The sequence below is a fragment of the Lissotriton helveticus genome, chromosome 12 (genome assembly GCF_964261635.1).
Source record: "Lissotriton helveticus chromosome 12, aLisHel1.1, whole genome shotgun sequence".
Lineage (NCBI taxonomy): Eukaryota > Metazoa > Chordata > Amphibia > Caudata > Salamandridae > Lissotriton > Lissotriton helveticus.
In genome coordinates, this window is record NC_136073.1 from 863,773,011 (window position 1) to 863,793,368 (window position 20,358).

Below are 20,358 nucleotides of genomic sequence, written 5' to 3' on the forward strand. Positions count from 1 at the left end.
TGGTCTAGCCACTAGCCGTAATGAAAGGTGTTGACTGAGAACCAGGACCGGCGGGCTCCGAAACTTTAGGTGCACCCTTGCGAAATATATTTTACTGATCATACGTGCAACTAGTTTCATGAATTGGGTGCAATTAGTGGCCCTGCATCTGGGGCAATGAAGGGAATGTGTGAGGGGTCTAGATGAGATTAATAACCTTGACTTCTCTCCCAACTAGTACTCCGTTATACCCACTGTTTTGTGATTTAGACGTTTCTAGCGCCACGCGCAAAATTCACCTGCGGCCCTTGCTGTATTGGGGGCGCCTGTGGACCACTCCCGATCTTGCTCAATATACTGACAGTTTACAGGATGTCATGAAGGCTGACCAATTTAACATAATTCCATGGGTCTCAAACATGAAGTCAGCCTTGTATTCATTAGGACTCCATGATCTGTGGGAATAACCGAATACATCTGTTGTTCCATCCAAGGCTGAGATGACAATGAAATACAGGTCACTTGTGGAAGCTGAGGACCTTCAGAAGTCAGTCGCTGGTAAGCTAACAAGTAATAACATGGATTTTAAGTCATGTTGGGGGTTGGAATTATTTTGGGACGTAGTGACGGTTCTATTGCACAGAAAACGTTATTTTCAGTTTTGTATAGGCATCTTACCCATTGGAACGTTTACATCAGTTTAGAATGGTGGAGGAAGTATCACTTGTCCTATATGTGATCACCGGAAAGAAAGTGTATCCCTAGTTATGTTTGTTTGCCCAGGCTATTTATCCCCCAGCATAATTGGTTGGTACCGATTTGCAGGTAGTAAGGTGTGCGGAACCATCAGAATGCCCTCCATATTTTTAATCAGACTCTTCCATTGTAATGGTTATTTCTAGTCCACACTTTTTGGGTGCAATGTGGGTGGTCCATAAAAAAGCCCTAGGTCGCCCTCCCATTTATTGACTGATATTTCAGAGTGTCCTATCTGGGCCCCTTTCGGGATATTATTTCTAACATTTTACTTTTAATGACACTGTCTCATTTTTATTATATATATATATATATATATATGTCAAACAACAAAAGAGTGTCGTAAGAGGAAATACCACAGAATAACGTTTTTTTGATTGGTACAGCTTGTTGAAATTTTTTAATCCACACTACTTTTCACACAATTGTCACCCAAAAAAAAACCCGCTCCGCAGTAATCTGGCGTTGTAGCACACCAGGGAGGCATTTGGCTTCTTCTGGTGGGCCCGATGATGAAGCATGTCACCACCCAGGGTGGTGAGTGAGGGCTTCATAAAGAAATCCCTGAAATGACGTCCAATGCGAACTAATAGGTTGATTTCGTCATTCTCTAGCACTGTGCTTAAAAAACCTTTCCTCTTACGACACTCTTTTGTTGTTTGACCTACATTAAACCGGGGGACTGAGAGTGTCCTGTCTCTTCCCTCTCTCTCAAGTTGTTGAATCTATATATATATATATATATATATATATATATATATATATATATATATATATATATATATATATATATATATACATATATATATATATACACACACAGACACACACACACATATCTTAAATGCTTTTAGGAAATAATTTATGTATTTAATTGTTTAATTTGTGATGTATAGTGTGATGAATTGTACTTTTATGGCCCTGGTGGCTGAAATAAAGAGTTTTTTATTGATAATGACATATGAAAGATAATGTATTTTTATATACTTGTCAATATATCTGCTCTAAAGCACCACTAAGACATCTTCTTCCTTTCAAATGAAAGAAGTTCAGGTACTCAGTTCCTGTCTATTTGTACCACAGGACCTTGCGGTGGTCCCATATCCCGACCTTCTGCTCATATATTTGCATCAGAGTCTGTTACCTTACTGCACAAAGTGTAACTTAATGTAGCTTTCCGATCCATGCATTTTAACATATACGGTGCACTAAGTAAAAGACTGTGTAAGCTGGTAAAATTAATAAACAAATAGATCTAAAGTCACATCATAATAATATGCAGATATGTTAAAACAGTCTAATGACTTTCATATTGTAATTTTTCATGGAATGATTCATAGTGGGTTTTTAATATATATGATGGTTGCCTTAATAAAAGAACTCGGAAAAAAATGTAATCACCACAGAAAGCCAAAAAAGTAATGTAAGTGCACTCAAGCACTGTCGTGCTTCAAGGAGTTATACTTGTATGCATGATTTAGAATAACGCATTCGCAAACACATCAGGTATCATGTGTAAGTGCTTACGTAAAGGTTCAGAGGTAGGAGAGGAAAGGCACTTATGCACGTCCCAGGCGATGTAACCGATGCACATACTATCAGGATGAGGGAATCCCTACGAATCTTCGAAGGACTGTGGGCCGGTTACAGAGATCACAGCGTAGAAGCCTGATGTTCGCCGCAGACATAGTCATGAAGACCAAAAACACAAGCGAGTAAGCCTTTCTTGATCAACCCATGATATAGATGGAACGAACGCCGGAGTGTCACCACGTCTAGACTAGGAAGGTCAGCGTAGGTCCTTGAGTGCCGGATTCATGCCAGAATGTCCGGACAACTTTGACCTACGTAAATGTGTTGCATTTAAATGTAAATCTGGCCGGGGGGGGGGGGGTTAAATATAAGATGATAGGGCAGAACAAATAATCCCCACAGTAGAATCATTGGAATTTTCAATACAAATGTGCTAAAGTCTTAATTTTTTGTATTTTCATATAATTGATATCCCATTTCCCAGAAGAATCACCCCTCTCAATTCATGCATTTCCTTTACTTTAAAGGGATGAAATAACTACAGAAAAAGGGTCACAAACTCACAATTATTTACCTGGAGGGCCGCGGTGGGGCAGGATAGCTTCACATGGAACGAACACGACACTTAAAGTAAGCAACTTTTTCAAGAGATTTCGAAGAAACTTCCTTGGGTGGGAGGCAATTGGAAATTGAACGATGCCAAGGATTGAGTGTCATCTGTTGTAGGTAGTTTACAAGATATTTATTTATAAAGTTTTATATAGTGCAAACATGACCTGTGAGGGTGTCAGAGCTCTTTCAAGATGGGGAAGTAAGAGACAAGAGCAAATAGTCACATGCACGAGAGGGGTGCAAACCAAGAAGATTAACAAGATGATAAACTCAGCAATATAGTAGTCATGATCAACAAATGAACATAATAATTTACTGCATCATAACCCTTGATTAAAATATATCTTATTCTATTTCACTTTTACATAACGATGAATGATGCCCTAGTGGAGCTAAGGAACACAGCCTAGAAGCTAACACTAAATCAAAACCTGCTGTAGATTTTAGGGATCACTAAAGTGGATTAAGATCTGGAATTATTCTTACCTCTGACAGGAAAGTCTGTGCTGATTTCTGAGCTCCAACATGCAGCAAATATTCATATACATATAAAGCTAACCTGCAAGAAAAGAGAAATGTATTTTAGTCACATGTTCGGCTTAATTGAGCAATCTGCATTTCTTCAAATTACGATACTCCTTCTATGCATGTATAAAAGCATAATATAAAATGAAGTAGCGCTTCCTGCCTTTAATGGTCTCAGTGGGCCACCGTATATATTTAAAAAGTACTTAAAAGTCAGACTTAATGTGATCACAATTACTGGCTCATTTATGCCGCCCGAACGGTTCCTTTTGGCGCTAAGCATTTCATTCTGCCTTAGGTGATGGTTTTGAGGGGTACATGCTCTTCTGAATGCAGGACCACAAGCGAGGTCTTCGGCCAGGTACCGCTCAAGGAAGACCTAGGCCGTGCCATCAACCCCTTCCTACTTGCCAGTTGGCATCCAAGGCTATCATATTTTCATAGCTGTAAGGCAAGAGGTACGACCAGGTCAAGTTTAGACATTAACATACAGACAGTGCCACCATGTGGTGGTCTGTCAAAAATAGCTGCTGGCATTGAGAAATAAGTTCCAGTGCTGAGCTACGGCAAACACCAGCGCAAATTAAGCACTGCAAAGACCTTACGATGTACTGTCGATTGAGGGGGAATCAGTTGTGTTTTGCTGGACCAGAGCTTCTGGTTTTCACCAAGTTCTTTTGGCTCATTGTTTTTTAATTTATCTTAGGGATATCCTGAGAGTCCATCTTCGAGCCATCCTTTGTAATACTGCTCTCGCCTCCCTGGTATATAGTAATAGGATTAGACAACATCTCTGCGCACATTAATGGCCTCTGAGCAACAACAAGTTACACCTTGAAGCATCATCTGACTGTTTATATATATGAAGTATACTTTTTTTTTGCTAACCCAGTACCAGTCATTCCAAAGCCATAAACCAGCTGCTACTCCTGAGGTCTGCTTCAAATATATGGCCCCATGAAAGTCAATGGGGGCAGCATCTGAGAGTAGGATATTGTGTCCTAATAAACACTCAGATGGTGCTTCAACGTGTGACACTCACACCCAATGAGTGACAATCAGAGTGTACACCGTCAGTCACCAAGTCAAGTTTGACCGATTTTGATTCTGGATTAAAAAACAATATCTAGTCTTTATTAGTTGAATCCAGGCAAAAAAGTATGCCATAAAGATCACTTTCTAGGGACAGGAGTGTGAGCCACTCAACCACCAGTAGACACCTGCTTGGTTGTTTGGGTTATGAAAGTAGGTGACGGGTTAAACAGACAAGTGAGTAAAAGGCCCCTCTGTGATGTAATATATTCCAAAGACTTGGGCAGTGAGTGAGTAGACATGGCATTTCACACAAGCTCGGTCTCTTGTGACCCACTCTTAGTGAGTCGCTGTGGCCATAAGCAGCAAGTGTTCTTTACAAGCAGCAATTATGACCCGATACCAGTGCTTTAAATGGGCCGGTACTCCCCGGTACTGAGTACCGGCACTTCTAAACTGTTCCACCTTGAGTACCGGCACTTCTCCTTATCCAGGGAGAGGGGCAGTAGCCAAGCTAATATTACGAACATGTAGCAACGTTGCTTGGACAGGCATTGCTGTTTCTAATGAGACTGGCTATGGGCGCGCAACGCCCATAGAGCTCAAAGGGCTTCAGCCCCTCCCCCCCCCGTCCCCTCCCACCCCTCGCATGTCGTGTGTGTCAGCACGGCAGAGACAGCTTTCCGGGCACACAGACAGCGGCACCCGAGTACTACACAGGTCTTTAAAAGACCACTTAGGTGCTAACAAGGCTTTGTTGTGTTTTCCTTTAAGAGCCCCTGCATCGTCACTCTGCATACTGCTGGAAGAATCAGACCCCCCCCCCCACTCCCCAAGCCGACATTTGGCTCTAGTTGCGCCTCTGCTGGTTACCAAAGGAGCCATGAATGTGTGTATGCATTGACAGACGATCCAAGATGGGGGCCAGCACCGATAAGGCCCCAATTGAAATCAAAATCTGCTGAGATTTCTATTTACATAGTTTCTCTCACTCTTCAACTTCAACACCTAGAGATCCGGGTGATTACAACACAGAATCTCGAGGTGAAACGGCCGTCCTGTAGGAGTTTGGCAATTATGGGCAAAGCAGTTTCAGAAGATTTGCTAGTGAAACAAAATAATATCTCAAGGCACTTTCTGGTCAGGACTGCTTGGACAGTCAGCAGGTAGCGCTACCCACAAAATCCAAATGTAGCGCTAAGTACTAAATCCCAAATTGCTATGAATTTGAGAAAAGTTTGTGCGCCTTTCTCTTGCAGTGATATTGAGGCTGTATGAAACATGGGAAATTATGACATTGGCGTGCTGAGTGCCTGTTGTCAAGCCGAGAGTGGAGGGGATGCCACTAATCATCAGGGTAAACACATGCATTTAAATTACATATTGGATACTGCATTTGTAAAAATCAGTTTTAGCGAATGATGTCCGTGTGAGTAAGTGTCTGTGTGAGTACCTACGTGTATGTGTGTCACAGACGTGCACTATGAGCTGATATGGAAAAAAGTTATTCTATTTCAGCAGATTATGCTGATAACTTTTCAGTGCAATAGAGTTCTTTGCTGCATAGGCTGCTCATCAACACTAAGGGGTCGATTCCGATCCGGTAAAATCACAGTCCGTACGACTCGCATCCGGAGCCGTTTCCGTACGACTTGTACAGACGCCGTACGACCCGACGAGTACGATCCCGACCGGGGTACCAGGACGCGAGTCATACGGTCCACGTCAGGTAAGGGAGATTTGTACGGAAAAGCGCACCATCACATACACACCGTATGGAGCGTACCCCCCATGATCACGGGGTGTACGCGCCATACCCCTGCGATCACGGGGTGTACGCGCCGTACCCCTGCGATCACGGGGTGTACGCGCCGTACCCCTGCGATCACGGGGTGTACGCGCCGTACACCCAGCATACATGGGGTACGCGCCGTACCCCATGTACGCTTGGGTACGGCACGTACCCCATGTACGCTTGGGTAAGGCACGTACCCCATGTACGCTTGGGTACGGCGCGTACCCCATGTACGCTTGGGTACGGCGCGTACCCCATGTACGCTGGGTGTACGGCGCATAAACCCCGTGATCGCAGGGGTACGGCGCGTACACCCCGTGATCGCAGGGGTATGGCGCGTACCCCCCGTGATCGCAGGGGTACGGCGCATAAACCCCTGCGATCATGGGGGGTACGCGCCGTACCCAGGGGGGGTCGTTCCGTACCTGTTTCGGGGCAAACTCTGCTTTTACGGCAGTTTCCAGCTCCCGTAGAAAAAGGGTCGTACGGAGCGTACCCAACACGGATCGTACTTACCGGGTCGTAAAAAGCAGCCGCGAACCGTACAAACGTCGTGTACAGCGGGTTCCGAGGGCGATTCGTATGGGAAATCTATTCGTACGGTCCCTGGTACGATTCGTATGGATAGCTGCATTGGGTGTGGATCGTACTACGCTGTTCGTACGGGGACGGCTACGGGTACGAATCGTACGGAAAAAAATGCTCCGTGCGACGATTCAGAGCGCTTTTTACCGGATCGGAATCGACCCCATAATGAATAGGGCATGCCCAATAGAAATATTAATACTACTTCATATATTGATTGGCACAGTGAAGTTGTAGTGACGCTATGCACAGCACTACATAAAACTCCTACATAAATAAATCAATACTTACCATGAAAATGCAACCATATATCTTATATCAACTATGCCGTTTATATAATTTCTATTTTAGTGCCAGTGTCGGTGAAGTAATATACAAACAAACAATATCTATTTCTCCATCAACATTCCCAGATGTACTCTGAGAATATCTTGATCTCATTGGATGCTGGCACCTTGCCCTGCCCCTAACCCCACCCAAAGTCCCGCCCATGTCCACAGCTCAATTTGATGAGTACCTGCACTTATTTTTTCCCATTTAAAGCACTGCCCGATACCTACAGGAGCTAGGTGGCGCAACAGCACTTTGTCTCAGGGTGTGGGTGGTAATTTTGCACCAGCCCTGATGAATATGCTATTGCTCTCCTGAATTTGGCAATAAATGGTACTGACGCAGCCACACACCACATTATTTTGTAGGCGCCTAAATAAGTGATGACGTATGCACACAAGAATCGAGAAATAAAAAAATAAAAAAGTATAACTAGGGTAAGAGCTCAATTCTTAAGGCAGATGACCAGACAGCTATTTGCTACTTAGCCCTCTCCTTCCCAAAAAAATAAAAATATATATGTTTAAAAAAATAGACCTGTGGTTTTATGGGGTAAGGGAGGAGCGGTGAGGGGAATCAGCATGGGGTGGATGCAGGGGCTGAAATTAAGATAGAGCTGGGTGTGAGGAGGAGATGAGGAAAAGTGTCACACAAGGGCTTGAGCAGCCGAGGGACAGGAAGACAACGTGGACATGGGAGAGAGAGAGCAGACAAATGAGATAAAGTGCAACGCGGAGTGTGGGGTGGATATTTAGCAATAGGGTGTGTCACATATGGAGGAGAGCTGGAAAACACAAGCACTCTCATGGAGTACTTAACCAAAAAGAAAAAGGCGTTTTCCTAAATGTGAGCAGTGGAAGGATGCTAGTCAGTCAATCAAAAGGATGGTAAAGAGGCTATGCTCAAGGGGAGGGTCAAACAAAAGAAGAGGAAGGCAAGACATTGAAAAAGGAAGCAAGCAAATCAGAGTCCTAAAATCAGTCAACCATTGGTAAGCAATGGGCAGGCTGTAAGCTCTCGAAAGACCACATTTGGCCCTTTGTCTAAAAGTGAGCAGTTTTACAGGACAAGCAGTTGGCCCTTAAAGGCAGGTAGTACCGTGGGAAAGTTATTTGTGTGTAGTTTGCTTCTGTTTCTACAAGGTGGTGCATTTCCAAAACAGTCAGCTTGCACAAACACTTCATTACATAAATAGAGTGAGACAATCATGTGCCAATCTCTGCGGCCGAGGCTGAAGGTGTGCAGCTTAACACCCAACAAGCGCGAAGTACAAATTACCCAAGATGAGCCGCGACACACTACATTCCGGTAAATTGTCACTTGTTTCGAGGAACAATCACTCATGTTTAAGGCAATTTTGTGAGAATGTGACACTTGAAAGTAAATACTTTTCAATGCATTTGAAAGCACACTTCTGAATGTCACACCTAATTTATCAGCGTGTCACACATTGGTGATATCACAGGTTGACAGACCTTGCTGCCGCGATCCACTGACGTGTGAGTCATATCATCATCACCACTGTCAGGCTCATCTCAAACAATATTCTTCCCCCACTTTTTAGATTACTATCCGCAGAACGGTGACAGCAGTTCGAACAAGCACTGGCAAATCCAATACGGCTGGCTTTAATGTGCCAATGCATGTAAACACAGGTTTAACACTAGCTAAATAATTAAATAATGTTCATCCTATTAAAGTTCTGCCTACTGGCATTGCCAATTCTGGGGTAAAAGAAGCAAAAAGAATTGCTTTCTGTATAGACTGCATATAGAATTTATGACAAACAATGCAATGACGGACTGCTGCCTTCGGACGTAAAATAGTCCGGCTCAGGGATTACAATGGAAGTACTGGAGGGCGGAACAGTATTTCAAATAAGCAATAGTATATGGTCAGACCAGAAAAGGTTGGTTGGTCTGTCAGATAGATAGATATGTATGGTCCAGTTGAAGGCACAGCGCCGAAACGCGTAGACCGTCCATGTTTTCTGCACTACTGGTGGTTCAATAAAATTGAAAAAGGAAGAAAATACCTGCTGGACTCTTCTTCATGGGGTCCTGAGTCCTTGCTACATGGAAGCATGGAGACTGTGATATATATGAATGTATATATATATATATATTATATATATATATATATATATATATATATATATATATATATATATATATATATGTTCTCCAAAATATTTCATGGAGCTACTGAAAGGTGGTCCATTACTGAATACTGATGGGTTGCAGGGGTGTCCACCTTACTCCAGGTTAGTACAGACACAGTCTCTTGTTCTAACCTTACACTGACAAATCAGTGATTTCAGATGTGTTAGTCTAATTATTTCAATGGATGGAAACCGAGACTAAAACATCCAGAATGCATTAGGCTACCACACAAAAGTCCATGGTTAAGAAGAGTGCCCGTAATGAAACGGAGTATTGAGCGAAGTGGTCACCCTAAATGTATCAAGGATGTCCAGGTCAGGATTTCTACTGGGGATAAACGTACTTACTACCAATATAGGTAGGTGGTTGTCCGTTGCATAATGAGTGGTTATCCTGAAAATATACTGAAGGGTTCTGGATCTCCTAGACCAATCCTGGACCCCACTCTATTTTCAGAACCCTTACTTCTATTAAAAACAGCCCAAACACTCACAACAGCTGTCTGCGACTTTCAACCTAACAAGAAGCAAAACTTTAGATGTAACTCTGAAAAAACTTTATTCCTAACCTTCACATTAATCAGGACCAGTAAACTAACTGTGACCTTAACCACAATTCTAACCAGAAACTTCATATTAACTCTAACTCAAACCAGACTCCAACCGACCCCATTCCTCACTGAAGCACTGAACTAGGCCCATAAGTCTTACAAATTACCTAATGTCCACCTCAGCCCTGATGTCATCAGTGAAGGGGGAAAGATCCTAAATCTTAATAGATTTTCTTTGGTAGAACTCAAAACTCTTCTTTTTCCACTGTTTTTCAATTTATTTTCACAACAGTATTTTTCTTTATAATGGTTTCTTCACTTTCGTGCTGCTCCCAGAAGCAATGTGACATACTATTCATGATGGAAGACAATTGACGAAAACAAAAGTGGGCGGGGGAGGTGTAGTCTTTTCGTGATATTGCTTACAGTGAAACTGTGAGACATGGGTTTGAATCATGCTTTGCCAACTAGACCAAACTGTGTAATCCTGAGCAAATCAATATGTCTTTCTGTCTTAATTACTAATATGCCCAAATTACAACTACGTAGAAATACCCCAACCCAATTACACGTCCAGCATTGAACACTTATGTTTTCACTACTCTGAACAGCAAAGAAAAGTTTATAGAAAAACTAATTCGAAAGAAAAATATCTTAACTATAGAACAAGACCTCATATGAGCTGCACATTGAAAATATATAGTCCGTAAAAGCTGAAATCAACAGCAAAACATTTTTATGTTCCTGAAATTATCTGAAAGGCACATGGCAGTCATGTTCTGCAGTTTTTTTTTTACAATGATTAATAAGCTTTTTTCAATGGTTTTTTCCCCGGTTTTCTAGAGTTCTACCAGACAGCAATTAAACTCCCTCTCCGGATCTCTACCTAAAAAATCTAGAGTTTATCTGTGACAAAAAACACACAGTTAAGAGAAAGAAATATGCAAGGAACATGGGAGAAAAAGATGATACCACAGCCCCAGACGTCGCCTTCCTCACGGAAACCTGGATGAACGCCTCCTCAGCGCCTGACATCACCATCGCCATCGCCATCCCGGATGGCTACAAGATCATCCGGAGGGACCGCGTCAACCAGACAGGAGGAGGCATCGCCATCATCCACAGGAACACCATCCGCATCACGACCAACACCGACGATACCCTCGCACCCGCCGAACACCTGCACTTCCAGATCCACATCAACCCCAAGAGCACCCTCAGAGGCACCCTCATCTACAGACCCCCGGGACCACGCACACAATTCAGCGAAGACATCGCCGACTCCATCAGCCCGCACGCCCTCCCCTCCGCTGACTACATGCTCCTCGGGGACCTCAACTTCCACCTGGAGAACAACAACGACCGCAACACCACCACCCTGCTGGACAACCTCGCAAACCTCGGACTCAAGCAGCTGGTGACCACCCCCACCCACTACGCCGGACACACACTCGACCCCGTGTTCTCATCCAGCAAGGACATCACCTTCAGCCACGCCACCGGACTCCACTGGACGGACCACAGCTGCGTCCACTTCAGCTTCAGAAGGACCACGATCCACCACCACCAGCAACAGGTTGCACGCAGAAGCTGGAACAAGATTACAGCCGACCAGCTCCCGACTTCCCTGAGCAAAAACCCTCCCGCCGGCGCAACGAACCCCAGCCAGGCGGCCACCAACCTAACAAAGTGGATCAGCAACTGCGCAGACGACCTCGCCCCTCTGAGGACCCCGCCTAGCAGACCCGGCAGCAAGAAAGCCCCATGGTTCACCGAAGAACTCAAGAGCTCCAAGAGGAACTGCCGAGCCCTCGAGAAAGCCTGGCGCAGAGACCCAACACCGGACAACATGACTGCCCTCAAGCTCGCCACCCGAAAACACCACCAACTGATTCACGCCACCAAGAAAACTGCTTTCAAGGAACGACTGGACAACAACGCACACAACAGCAAGGAACTCTTCAACATCGTTAAAGAGCTCTCCAACCCCAACGCCGGAAACAACGACATCACCCCTTCACAAGACCTCGGCAACTCCCTCGCCTCCTACTTCTACAACAAGATCGCGGACATACACAACAGCTTCAGCACTCAACCGACGCACGCCACAACCGAACCACCGCCCCCCACCACCACCCTCCGCGCCTGGACCCCGATCAGCACCGAAGACACCGTCCGCACGATGAACTTCATCCACTCCGGTTCTCCGACCGACCCCTGCCCTCACCACGTCTTCAACAAGGCAGACGCTGTCATCTCACCCCACCTGCGGGACATCATCAACACCTCCTTCGACACCGCTACCTTCCCGGAGAGCTGGAAGCACGCCGAACTCAGCGCTCTACTTAAGAAGCCATCAGCCGACCCCACCGACCTCAAGAACTACCGCCCCATCTCGCTGCTCCCGTTTCCTGCAAAAGTCATCGAGAAGACCGTCAACAAGCAGCTGGCCGCCTTCCTCGAGATGAACGGATCCCTCGACCTCTCGCAGTCTGGATTCCGAGCCAACCACAGCACCGAGACTGCCCTGATCGCAGCCACCGATGACATCCGAGCCCTGCTCGAGAACGGAGAAACAGCGGCCCTCATCCTCCTAGACCTCTCCGCGGCCTTCGACACTGTCTGCCACCGCACCCTAGTGCAGCGCCTCAGCAACGTCGGAATCCAGGAGAAGGCACTGGAGTGGATCATCTCCTTCCTCGCCGGAAGGACACAGAGAGTCCGCCTCCCCCCGTTCAGGTCAGAAGCCACCGAAGTCATCTGCGGCGTTCCTCACGGCTCCTCGCTCAGCCCAACCCTCTTCAACGTCTACATGAGACCCCTCGCAGCCATCGCACGCCAACACAACCTCAACATCATCTCCTACGCCGACGACACCCAGCTGATCCTCTCCCTCACCAACGACCCCACCGCCGCCAGAGCCAACCTACACGAAGGGATGACAGACGTAGCCAAGTGGATGAGGAACAGCCGCCTGAAACTGAACTCGGACAAGACAGAAGTCCTCATCCTGGGATCCTCACCCTCCGCCTGGGACGACTCCTGGTGGCCCCCCGCCCTGGGCAGCGCACCCAAACCAACAGACCACGCACGCAACTTGGGCTTCATCCTGGATTCCTCCCTCTCCATGAACAGACAAATCAACGCCGTCTCCTCGTCGTGCTTCAACATCCTGCGCATGCTACGTAAGATCTTCCGGTGGATCCCCACCGAGATCAGGAAGACGGTCACCCAGGCCCTCGTCACCAGCCGTCTGGACTACGGCAACTCCCTCTACGCCGGTACCACCGCCAAACTCCAGAAGAGACTCCAGCGGATCCAGAACGCCTCAGCACGACTCATCCTGGACATCTCCCGTCGCAGCCACATCTCCGGACACCTGAGAGACCTGCACTGGCTCCCGGTCAACAAGAGAATCACCTTCCGTCTCCTCACCCACGCACACAAAGCCCTGCACAACCAAGGCCCAGGATACCTCAACAGCCGCCTCAACTTCTACGCTCCCACACGCCAGCTTCGATCGACAGGCCACGCCCTCGCCACCGTCCCCCGCATCTGAAGAACCACAACAGGAGGAAGATCCTTCTCCTACCTGGCCGCCAAGACTTGGAACTCCCTCCCGACTCACCTCCGCCTGACCCAGGACCACCTCGCCTTCAGGAAGCAGCTCAAGACCTGGCTGTTCAAGCAGTAGCGGACCCCCCCCTCCCCTAGCGCCTTGAGACCCTCCGGGTGAGTAGTGCGCTATATAAATGCCTTGATTGATTGATTGATTGAAGGTCTATGAAAAAAGTAATATTTAAATAGGTGGAAAGGGTATCTTCAATTTGACCTCTTTTCATGATATGAAACTTTTTTCCTACATTTTCTCAGATCCGTCTAGTTTTGTGGGTAAGAGAACGTGTCAGTGGTTTGCTAAGGCCTAGATGTGCCACACACAAATTCAAGGGGAGCAGATCCCCTTTAATCTTCAGGGTAATATTTAGGGTTACAAGGGTTTATAGTAGTAGCCATCTTTTTGGATTCAATTTGGGTCATTGGAAAGAAAACCCAGTTCCAACTGATACGCCGGGACATTTGCAGTCCGATGAAACTGAAATAACGGAGGCTACCTCATGAAAAGCGTGAGCCAAGGTGATTCCAAAAAGATGGCTACTATTATAAACCCTTGTAGAATGTAGGGTTTGGATGTGCACATGATGTCTCCCGTCCTGGCGCAGACTTACAAATATAACTTCAACAAGATGTGCAGTATAGAACACTAAGGAGTCTCTGTACACTATTACCTAGTGACAAGTGTTCTGCACGACAATGTTTTTGCCCTGAAGAAGTCCCCATGTTGGTGGATGAAATGCGTTGGCTGTGTCTTCATGCGTCATAAATGTGAAAAAAGCAATAAAGGTATATATAGAATAGACATGACAATTTGATACTTTCTTTGGGATCATTTTTTATATTTAATTATTGGAATCTTGATCGACTCATAAGTATTGAGACCAATGTGATTTAAATGATTAGTTTGTTTATGACAAACTCGTCAACTACACCGGGCTCCTTCTCTTACAATTTCCAAGATTTATGTTCTTGGGGTGTTCCAAACAGTTGGCCCTGGGAGTAAGCACGTTCCAAAAGGAACTACAGAGAGTGCGGCTATAGTGTACCATAAACGTGTTTGTTAATCTGATTTTACTTCACCTCTTATTACTTAACAAACTTAAAAAGTCTAAAATTCAGAAGCAGGTTTCTAGGAGTTTAAGGCTCAAAGTTTTTTTTACCAGAACCCAGCCCCGAGGGAAAAACCCAACTACCCGATTCCAGAAAGCTCTTGAAAATTGATTTATTTATGCTGAACTTTGATTACAGACTAGATTGGTGGTAGTGAGTGGTGAGTAGGGTGTTGGAGTCCAGGTTTGTCCCGGGAGACATATGTACTTGTGTCTTTCCAATGCCTAATACTGTTGTAATTGCTCTTCGTTTGCTCGCTATTTGCAGCGTTTCAAAATCTTCCAAGCTACTTGGGGTGGACTGTCCCATCTTGTGGTGGCTTAAAAGAAGCGGCTCTTGGCAGAACACCACCCAAAGCCCGTTCCTTTGGAGTGCTGCTCGCGCAAGGCCCGCTGTTCCAACAAGCTACTTCAGACAACGTACAGCATGACTGGGAGTGCGGCCATATGTGAAAAACTCACCGCAGGCCAACTGTCGAGATTTACACAATTAAAAGGACGGATTCGTCTACATTGGCTACGCATGCCAACGGTGTTGCCAGCACTGCAAGGCTGTTCCTGGGCACCTACCCAGGGAGCCAGGGAAACATGATTTGTGAACTGCCTAAATTGCACTGGACTGGCGCAGCTTTCTGGACCGAATGTTGCGTTGGTCTACCCTGTCAACACTAATATTACATGCTACACAATCACTTTGCTAATTTGTATTTGCGTGTTTTTTGTTCACATAACAGGTGGTGACTGAAAAATGGCTGCATTTAATTACGGGTTGAATCTGCAGGCCGACTCAATGCCTCTTTAGAAAGATGCTCTGTGGGTGTCAGAATGATGGTTAGCATTTTTGACTGCTAAAGACCACCCAGATGTGGTTTACATTTTCTCAGATGCAATTTATCCGCTACTGTTAAATAACTCAATTATCGGTACACTTGAGGCACTGTCGAAAGCAGTGCATGTTACGACATTCCACTGTAGTCATTTAGTTGGGTTGGTAGCCACAACCCTGCTACAAATCACCGCTCTTTGCCGTAACCTTCACTCTGTTCCTCTAGTTTCAGCTTAGTGCAGTGATCGGTTCTTTTTGTTATTTTACAAATGATCAAGTTCTCTTTCAACATGATGACTGCTGTTCCCTTGCATAGTTCACTTTGGCAGTGGTCTCTAGCATGGTCACCTTCGCACCAATAAAAAAAAACAAGCATTGTCAAAACTGATAGGTTTCAACTACGTGAGAGCTATTGGCTTTGCTGATGTCTTTTAGTGACTGTCAGCAGTGTGGAGTGGCATGGAGTAGAGTGGTGTTGAGTTGCATGGATTGGAGTGGCGCAGAGTGGCTTGGAGTGGTGGAGAGTGGCTTGGAGTAGCACCATAGAGTGGTGTAGAATTCACTGGCATAGAGTAGATTGACAGAGTATAGTTGAGTAAAATAGAGTAGAGTGAGGTAGACTGGAGTGATCTACATTAGAGTGAGATAGACTAGAGTGGCATGGACTGGAATAGATTGGATTGGCATAAAATAGAGTGATGTAGAGTATAGTGGGGTAGAGTAGAGTGGCATAGAGCAAAGTGGCGTTGAGTGACGTGGCATAGAGTGGCACTGTGTGGTGTGGAGTGGAAAAGTAGAGTGCGTCTTACAGAGGCAAAGAGTGGAGTAGCGTAAAGTAGAGTGGACTGGGGTTGAGTGCAGTGGTATAGAGAGCAGTGGTACAGAGTGGAGTGGTGCAGAGAAAAGAAGAGTGATGTATAGTGCGCTCGGGTAGAGTGCAGTGGAGTAGAGTGGTGTACAGTGCAGTGACTCAGAGTGCTGTGGTATACAGTGGAGTGGTCCAGAGTAGAGTAAAGGGCAATGGCAGTGTGCATTAGGGTTCAGTGGAGTGGTGCTGAGTAGAGTGGCATAGAGTCCAGTATTGACAAAGCAGTGGAATACAGTAGAGTGGTGTAGAGTGCAATAGAGTAGACTGGTGCAGTGTAGGGTGGTGTATAGTGCAGTGGCATAAAATGCAGTGGTGTAGAGTGCATTGGTTTAAAGTGCAGTGGTGCAGAGTAGAGTTCAGTGGCATAGAGTGGTGCAGAGTGGTGCAGAGTGCAGTGGTGTAGAGAGCAGTGATGCAGAGTGCAGTGCCGCAGAATAGAGTAAACTGGTGTAAAGTGAAATGGCGTAGAATGGTGCAGAGTGGATCATGGCATAGAGTAGTGCATAGAAGAGTGCTGTGGCGTAGAGCAGAGTGGTGTAGAGCAAAGCAATGGTATAGAGTGAAGCAGTGGAGTAGAGTGCAGTGGTGTAGAGTATAATGGCGTGGTGTTGAGTGGTGCAAGGTAGAGTCCACCGGCGTGCAGTGGTGCAGAGTATAGTGCAGTGGTGTAGGGTCGTGATGCAGAGAAGAGCACTGTGACATAGGTTGTAGTCCTATAGACTATAGTGGAATAGGGTAGTGTGCAGGGTAACGGGAAGGAAAGAAAAGAAGCTACATGGAAGGGGGACGAGTGGGAGGGAAAAGAAGCTACATGGATGCGAATATCTGTGACGGACTGAAAACACAAGCACTGTCATAGAGTGCTTGAACACAAAGGAAAAAGTAGCTTCAAAAACAGGACCAGTGGATGAACACAAGTACTTGGTCTATGCTCCAGGGGAGTGCCAAACACAAGAAGAGGACATGCCACTCGCATGTTGTGACAAACAAGGACAAAGGAAATCAGAGTGACGCTGAAGCTAACAAATGGTATTGGCAAGCTGTAAGCCCCCAGTGTGTGAAGAATGTATCTTGCAGAGATATTCTCTGCCCTGTCTAGGTAAAAACTACAAAAATCATGGCCAATGTCCGCTGTAAGCGACTTTCCACCTCAGCATGCAGCTATCCTCCACCTATATCAGTAATACCGGCCAATACAGAGAGAGTTATCTTGTATTGCAAAGAGAACTATGTCCGGTGATTCATTTTCCAGCTGATAAACTGTGAAGTCTGGACTCCAAAGTAAGTAGGAAACAGCGGCACTCAAGAGTTATTGGAAGCGGAGATGCAGGAAGCGCACTTTGTGGTGGCCACGGGAACTCAAGCAACCGGGATCCAACTCTTGGTTTTGTCACTTGTGCAATTTTATTCATTTTGAGGAACCTGTCAGACTCAGCAGTGAGTCAACCTCGCCCAATTCAGCCAGTGGTTCCCTCCTATGAATGAATGTGGCAAGCAGGGGCTTGCTCCTAGGAGGCACATTAAGGTTGCCACCTGACTGTCTTTTTTTACAGTATTGGCCAGTATTTTAATATCTGGATGGTACAAAAATGTATAAAAACACCTCAAGTCAGTAGTTTTGAGCCATATCAGTGCATACTTAAAACAAGACTTTAAAATGTGCTCGAGAGCCACCTTAATGATCCTTGACTGATAGTTATTATAAATAAAGGCAGAAAAGCAGTGTTAAAATGAATATGGACGACCTTCCATAGAATCCTATTTTGGAATCATGGCCAGGACTTTGTTGAGTTTGCAAACATTAATCAATGGATGTCTTTTTTTTCTGGAAAAGGTGGCAGACTGAAGGCACACACAAACACATACAAAAACAACAGGGAGGTAAAGTCAGGTGTGCGAGGGTGCAGAGACACTGGCGTCTGGACATGGTATCTGAGATATGTGAGAAGGAACACAGATCTTGACACTTGGATGCACAAAAACGACAATGTATAGGCAGAGTTCCATGTTATGGCCTCAAAACAATATAACATGAGACGAGGCAACACGGCTGAGTGTCTCATGCAATGCCTGTGGAAATGTCTCGACTTTGCAAATAGCAACAATGCTCCTGCAGTGCAACAGTATCTTTTTACACTGATTAAGACCCAGGATCCTGGTTCTGGTTAAATACTATTGGTTGCAACTGCTACAAATGACAACAACGTGGCACTAACTATATAAGCAGCAGTGTGCAAAATTCCGGTAATATGATGTAGTGTAATTATACAAAATGTTGGCAAAATTACCCCAAAACATAATTACACTTAATGCAATTATTTTACTGCAAAATGTATCCTCAGGTCAATTTCTAACGTGGATGCATTTCCTGGTAAAAAAGTACCAAAAAACCCAAAATGCACCGCTTACATCAGCCGCTCGGGTACAATTGTTCCCAAGCAACCACTGTCAATTTTTACTGCAAATGGTGTGCAGTTATGTGCAGTAGTGTACCCGTGAAATGTTGAACATTTTGAGTAACAAGTGTGATGCAAAATACACGAAAATTGCACTGGCACAGTGTAATTTCCTCCCAGGCCTCCTTGTAAATAGATCCGATGAGTACCATATGCTCTCCTCTCGTGAGACATGTCTGCTCCTCAGGCTCAGTAATGGTAATAAACAGCATATTACACCTGGGGGGAACATCCTTTAGAACGCGGATTTTACTCCGTAATGCTTTCACAACGCGTCCGTTACAACGCAAGTCGTAACCACGACTTGCGCTGGAGGGCGCTAGAGGATTAAGAATAGTATATTTACTATTCCAACACCTTCCCTAGTGTCCACGGGGACTGGTGTTAGAATAGTAAATTATACTATTCTCAATCCGTGCCCCCAACGCAAGTCGTGGTAACGACTTGCGTTGTAAGGGACGCGTTGTGAAAGCACGCGTTGCAATAGAACGCGTCGTAATGTCGTACATCTTACACCTGGACATAAGCTCTGCATTTTAAAGGGATATTGAGAACATGAGCATAAACATTCTAATACTATTAACTTGTTTCTACAACTCCTCCTGCTGATGTGTGTTATGTTTGATAACACTGATACAGCATGTATTGTTATGGTCCAGCTTAGTAATGCTCAATGTATCCATTTTGGAAAAATGGAAATCAATATCAGCCCTGCAAATTCAAAATTGTGATTGCGGGTCATGCACAAATCTCAGATTTGAGCGATGAACAGACTGCGCTCTCTATCGATTCGGCATCAGTCGAATTGTTTTAACCGGTACGTAGAATCTGTCCAATTAACATCAAAAAACATATTGTAGTGCACTTAATCTGTTTTTCACTCCACTCCTATATTCTCTACCTCTAGCTTAACAAAGTTAAATTTTTTCTCAGTGATTGTAAAGATGAATGTTCTTAATTGGTGGCCTTGTAGAGTCAACTCATCAGGCACAATGATGTTTCGCCCTGGAGGCGCTCAATTGCCTTTGCAACAAATATACTTTGTAGGCCATTTTGTGGTTGTACAGAAATCACAATGGAAATGAATGTACAGAGCATTGGTGACATACACACCAGAAGGCCTCATTAGGTACAACACAATCTCTAAATTAACAAAACATGACCTTTTCTTAGAGGCTATGTGGAAGAAGACATCTTTTTTAAACTTAGCCCTGCTGGTCTCAAACAAGGCCTCATTATTTCAGCTTAATATGCATTTGTGTGTTGCAAACAGTAAGACCTGAATGAGATTAGAACACAAAGTCACATGTCTCAGAGATCTGGTAGGTATGTTGGCAAAGTTTGCAAGCACCAATCACCACCGGGGAAGCAGGAATAATGCACAGGTTTTGTAAATAAAGCGACAGATAGGACAGGTGCCAAGACCTCTTCCATGGACTGTGTTACAATTGGTTGATACTGGGTCAAGTTCTAAATTGTGAATTGTTGGACAATGAATTTTATGGGTGCAAATCTCAAAGGCAGCTACAAGCAGAAGTAGAAATACACGTGTACCACTGCTCCGCATACTCATACATTCAGCTCAGGAAGGGGCATGTGGAGAGTTCCACCTGGAGGTCTCTGCT

The 20,358-nt window shown here is 45.1% G+C and overlaps 1 protein-coding gene across 3 annotated transcripts in view; it reads right to left on the reverse strand.

Annotated features, from left to right (window-relative positions):
- Positions 1–20,358, reverse strand: part of SSBP4 (single stranded DNA binding protein 4) — a 519,633-nt gene that overhangs the window by 390,684 nt on the left and 108,591 nt on the right. For all 3 annotated transcript variants that reach the window (XM_078670557.1, XM_078670559.1, XM_078670558.1), the window contains exon 2: positions 3,367–3,439. In XM_078670557.1, the coding sequence (XP_078526683.1) occupies positions 3,367–3,439 (73 nt within the window). The remainder of the gene's footprint in view (positions 1–3,366; positions 3,440–20,358) is intronic.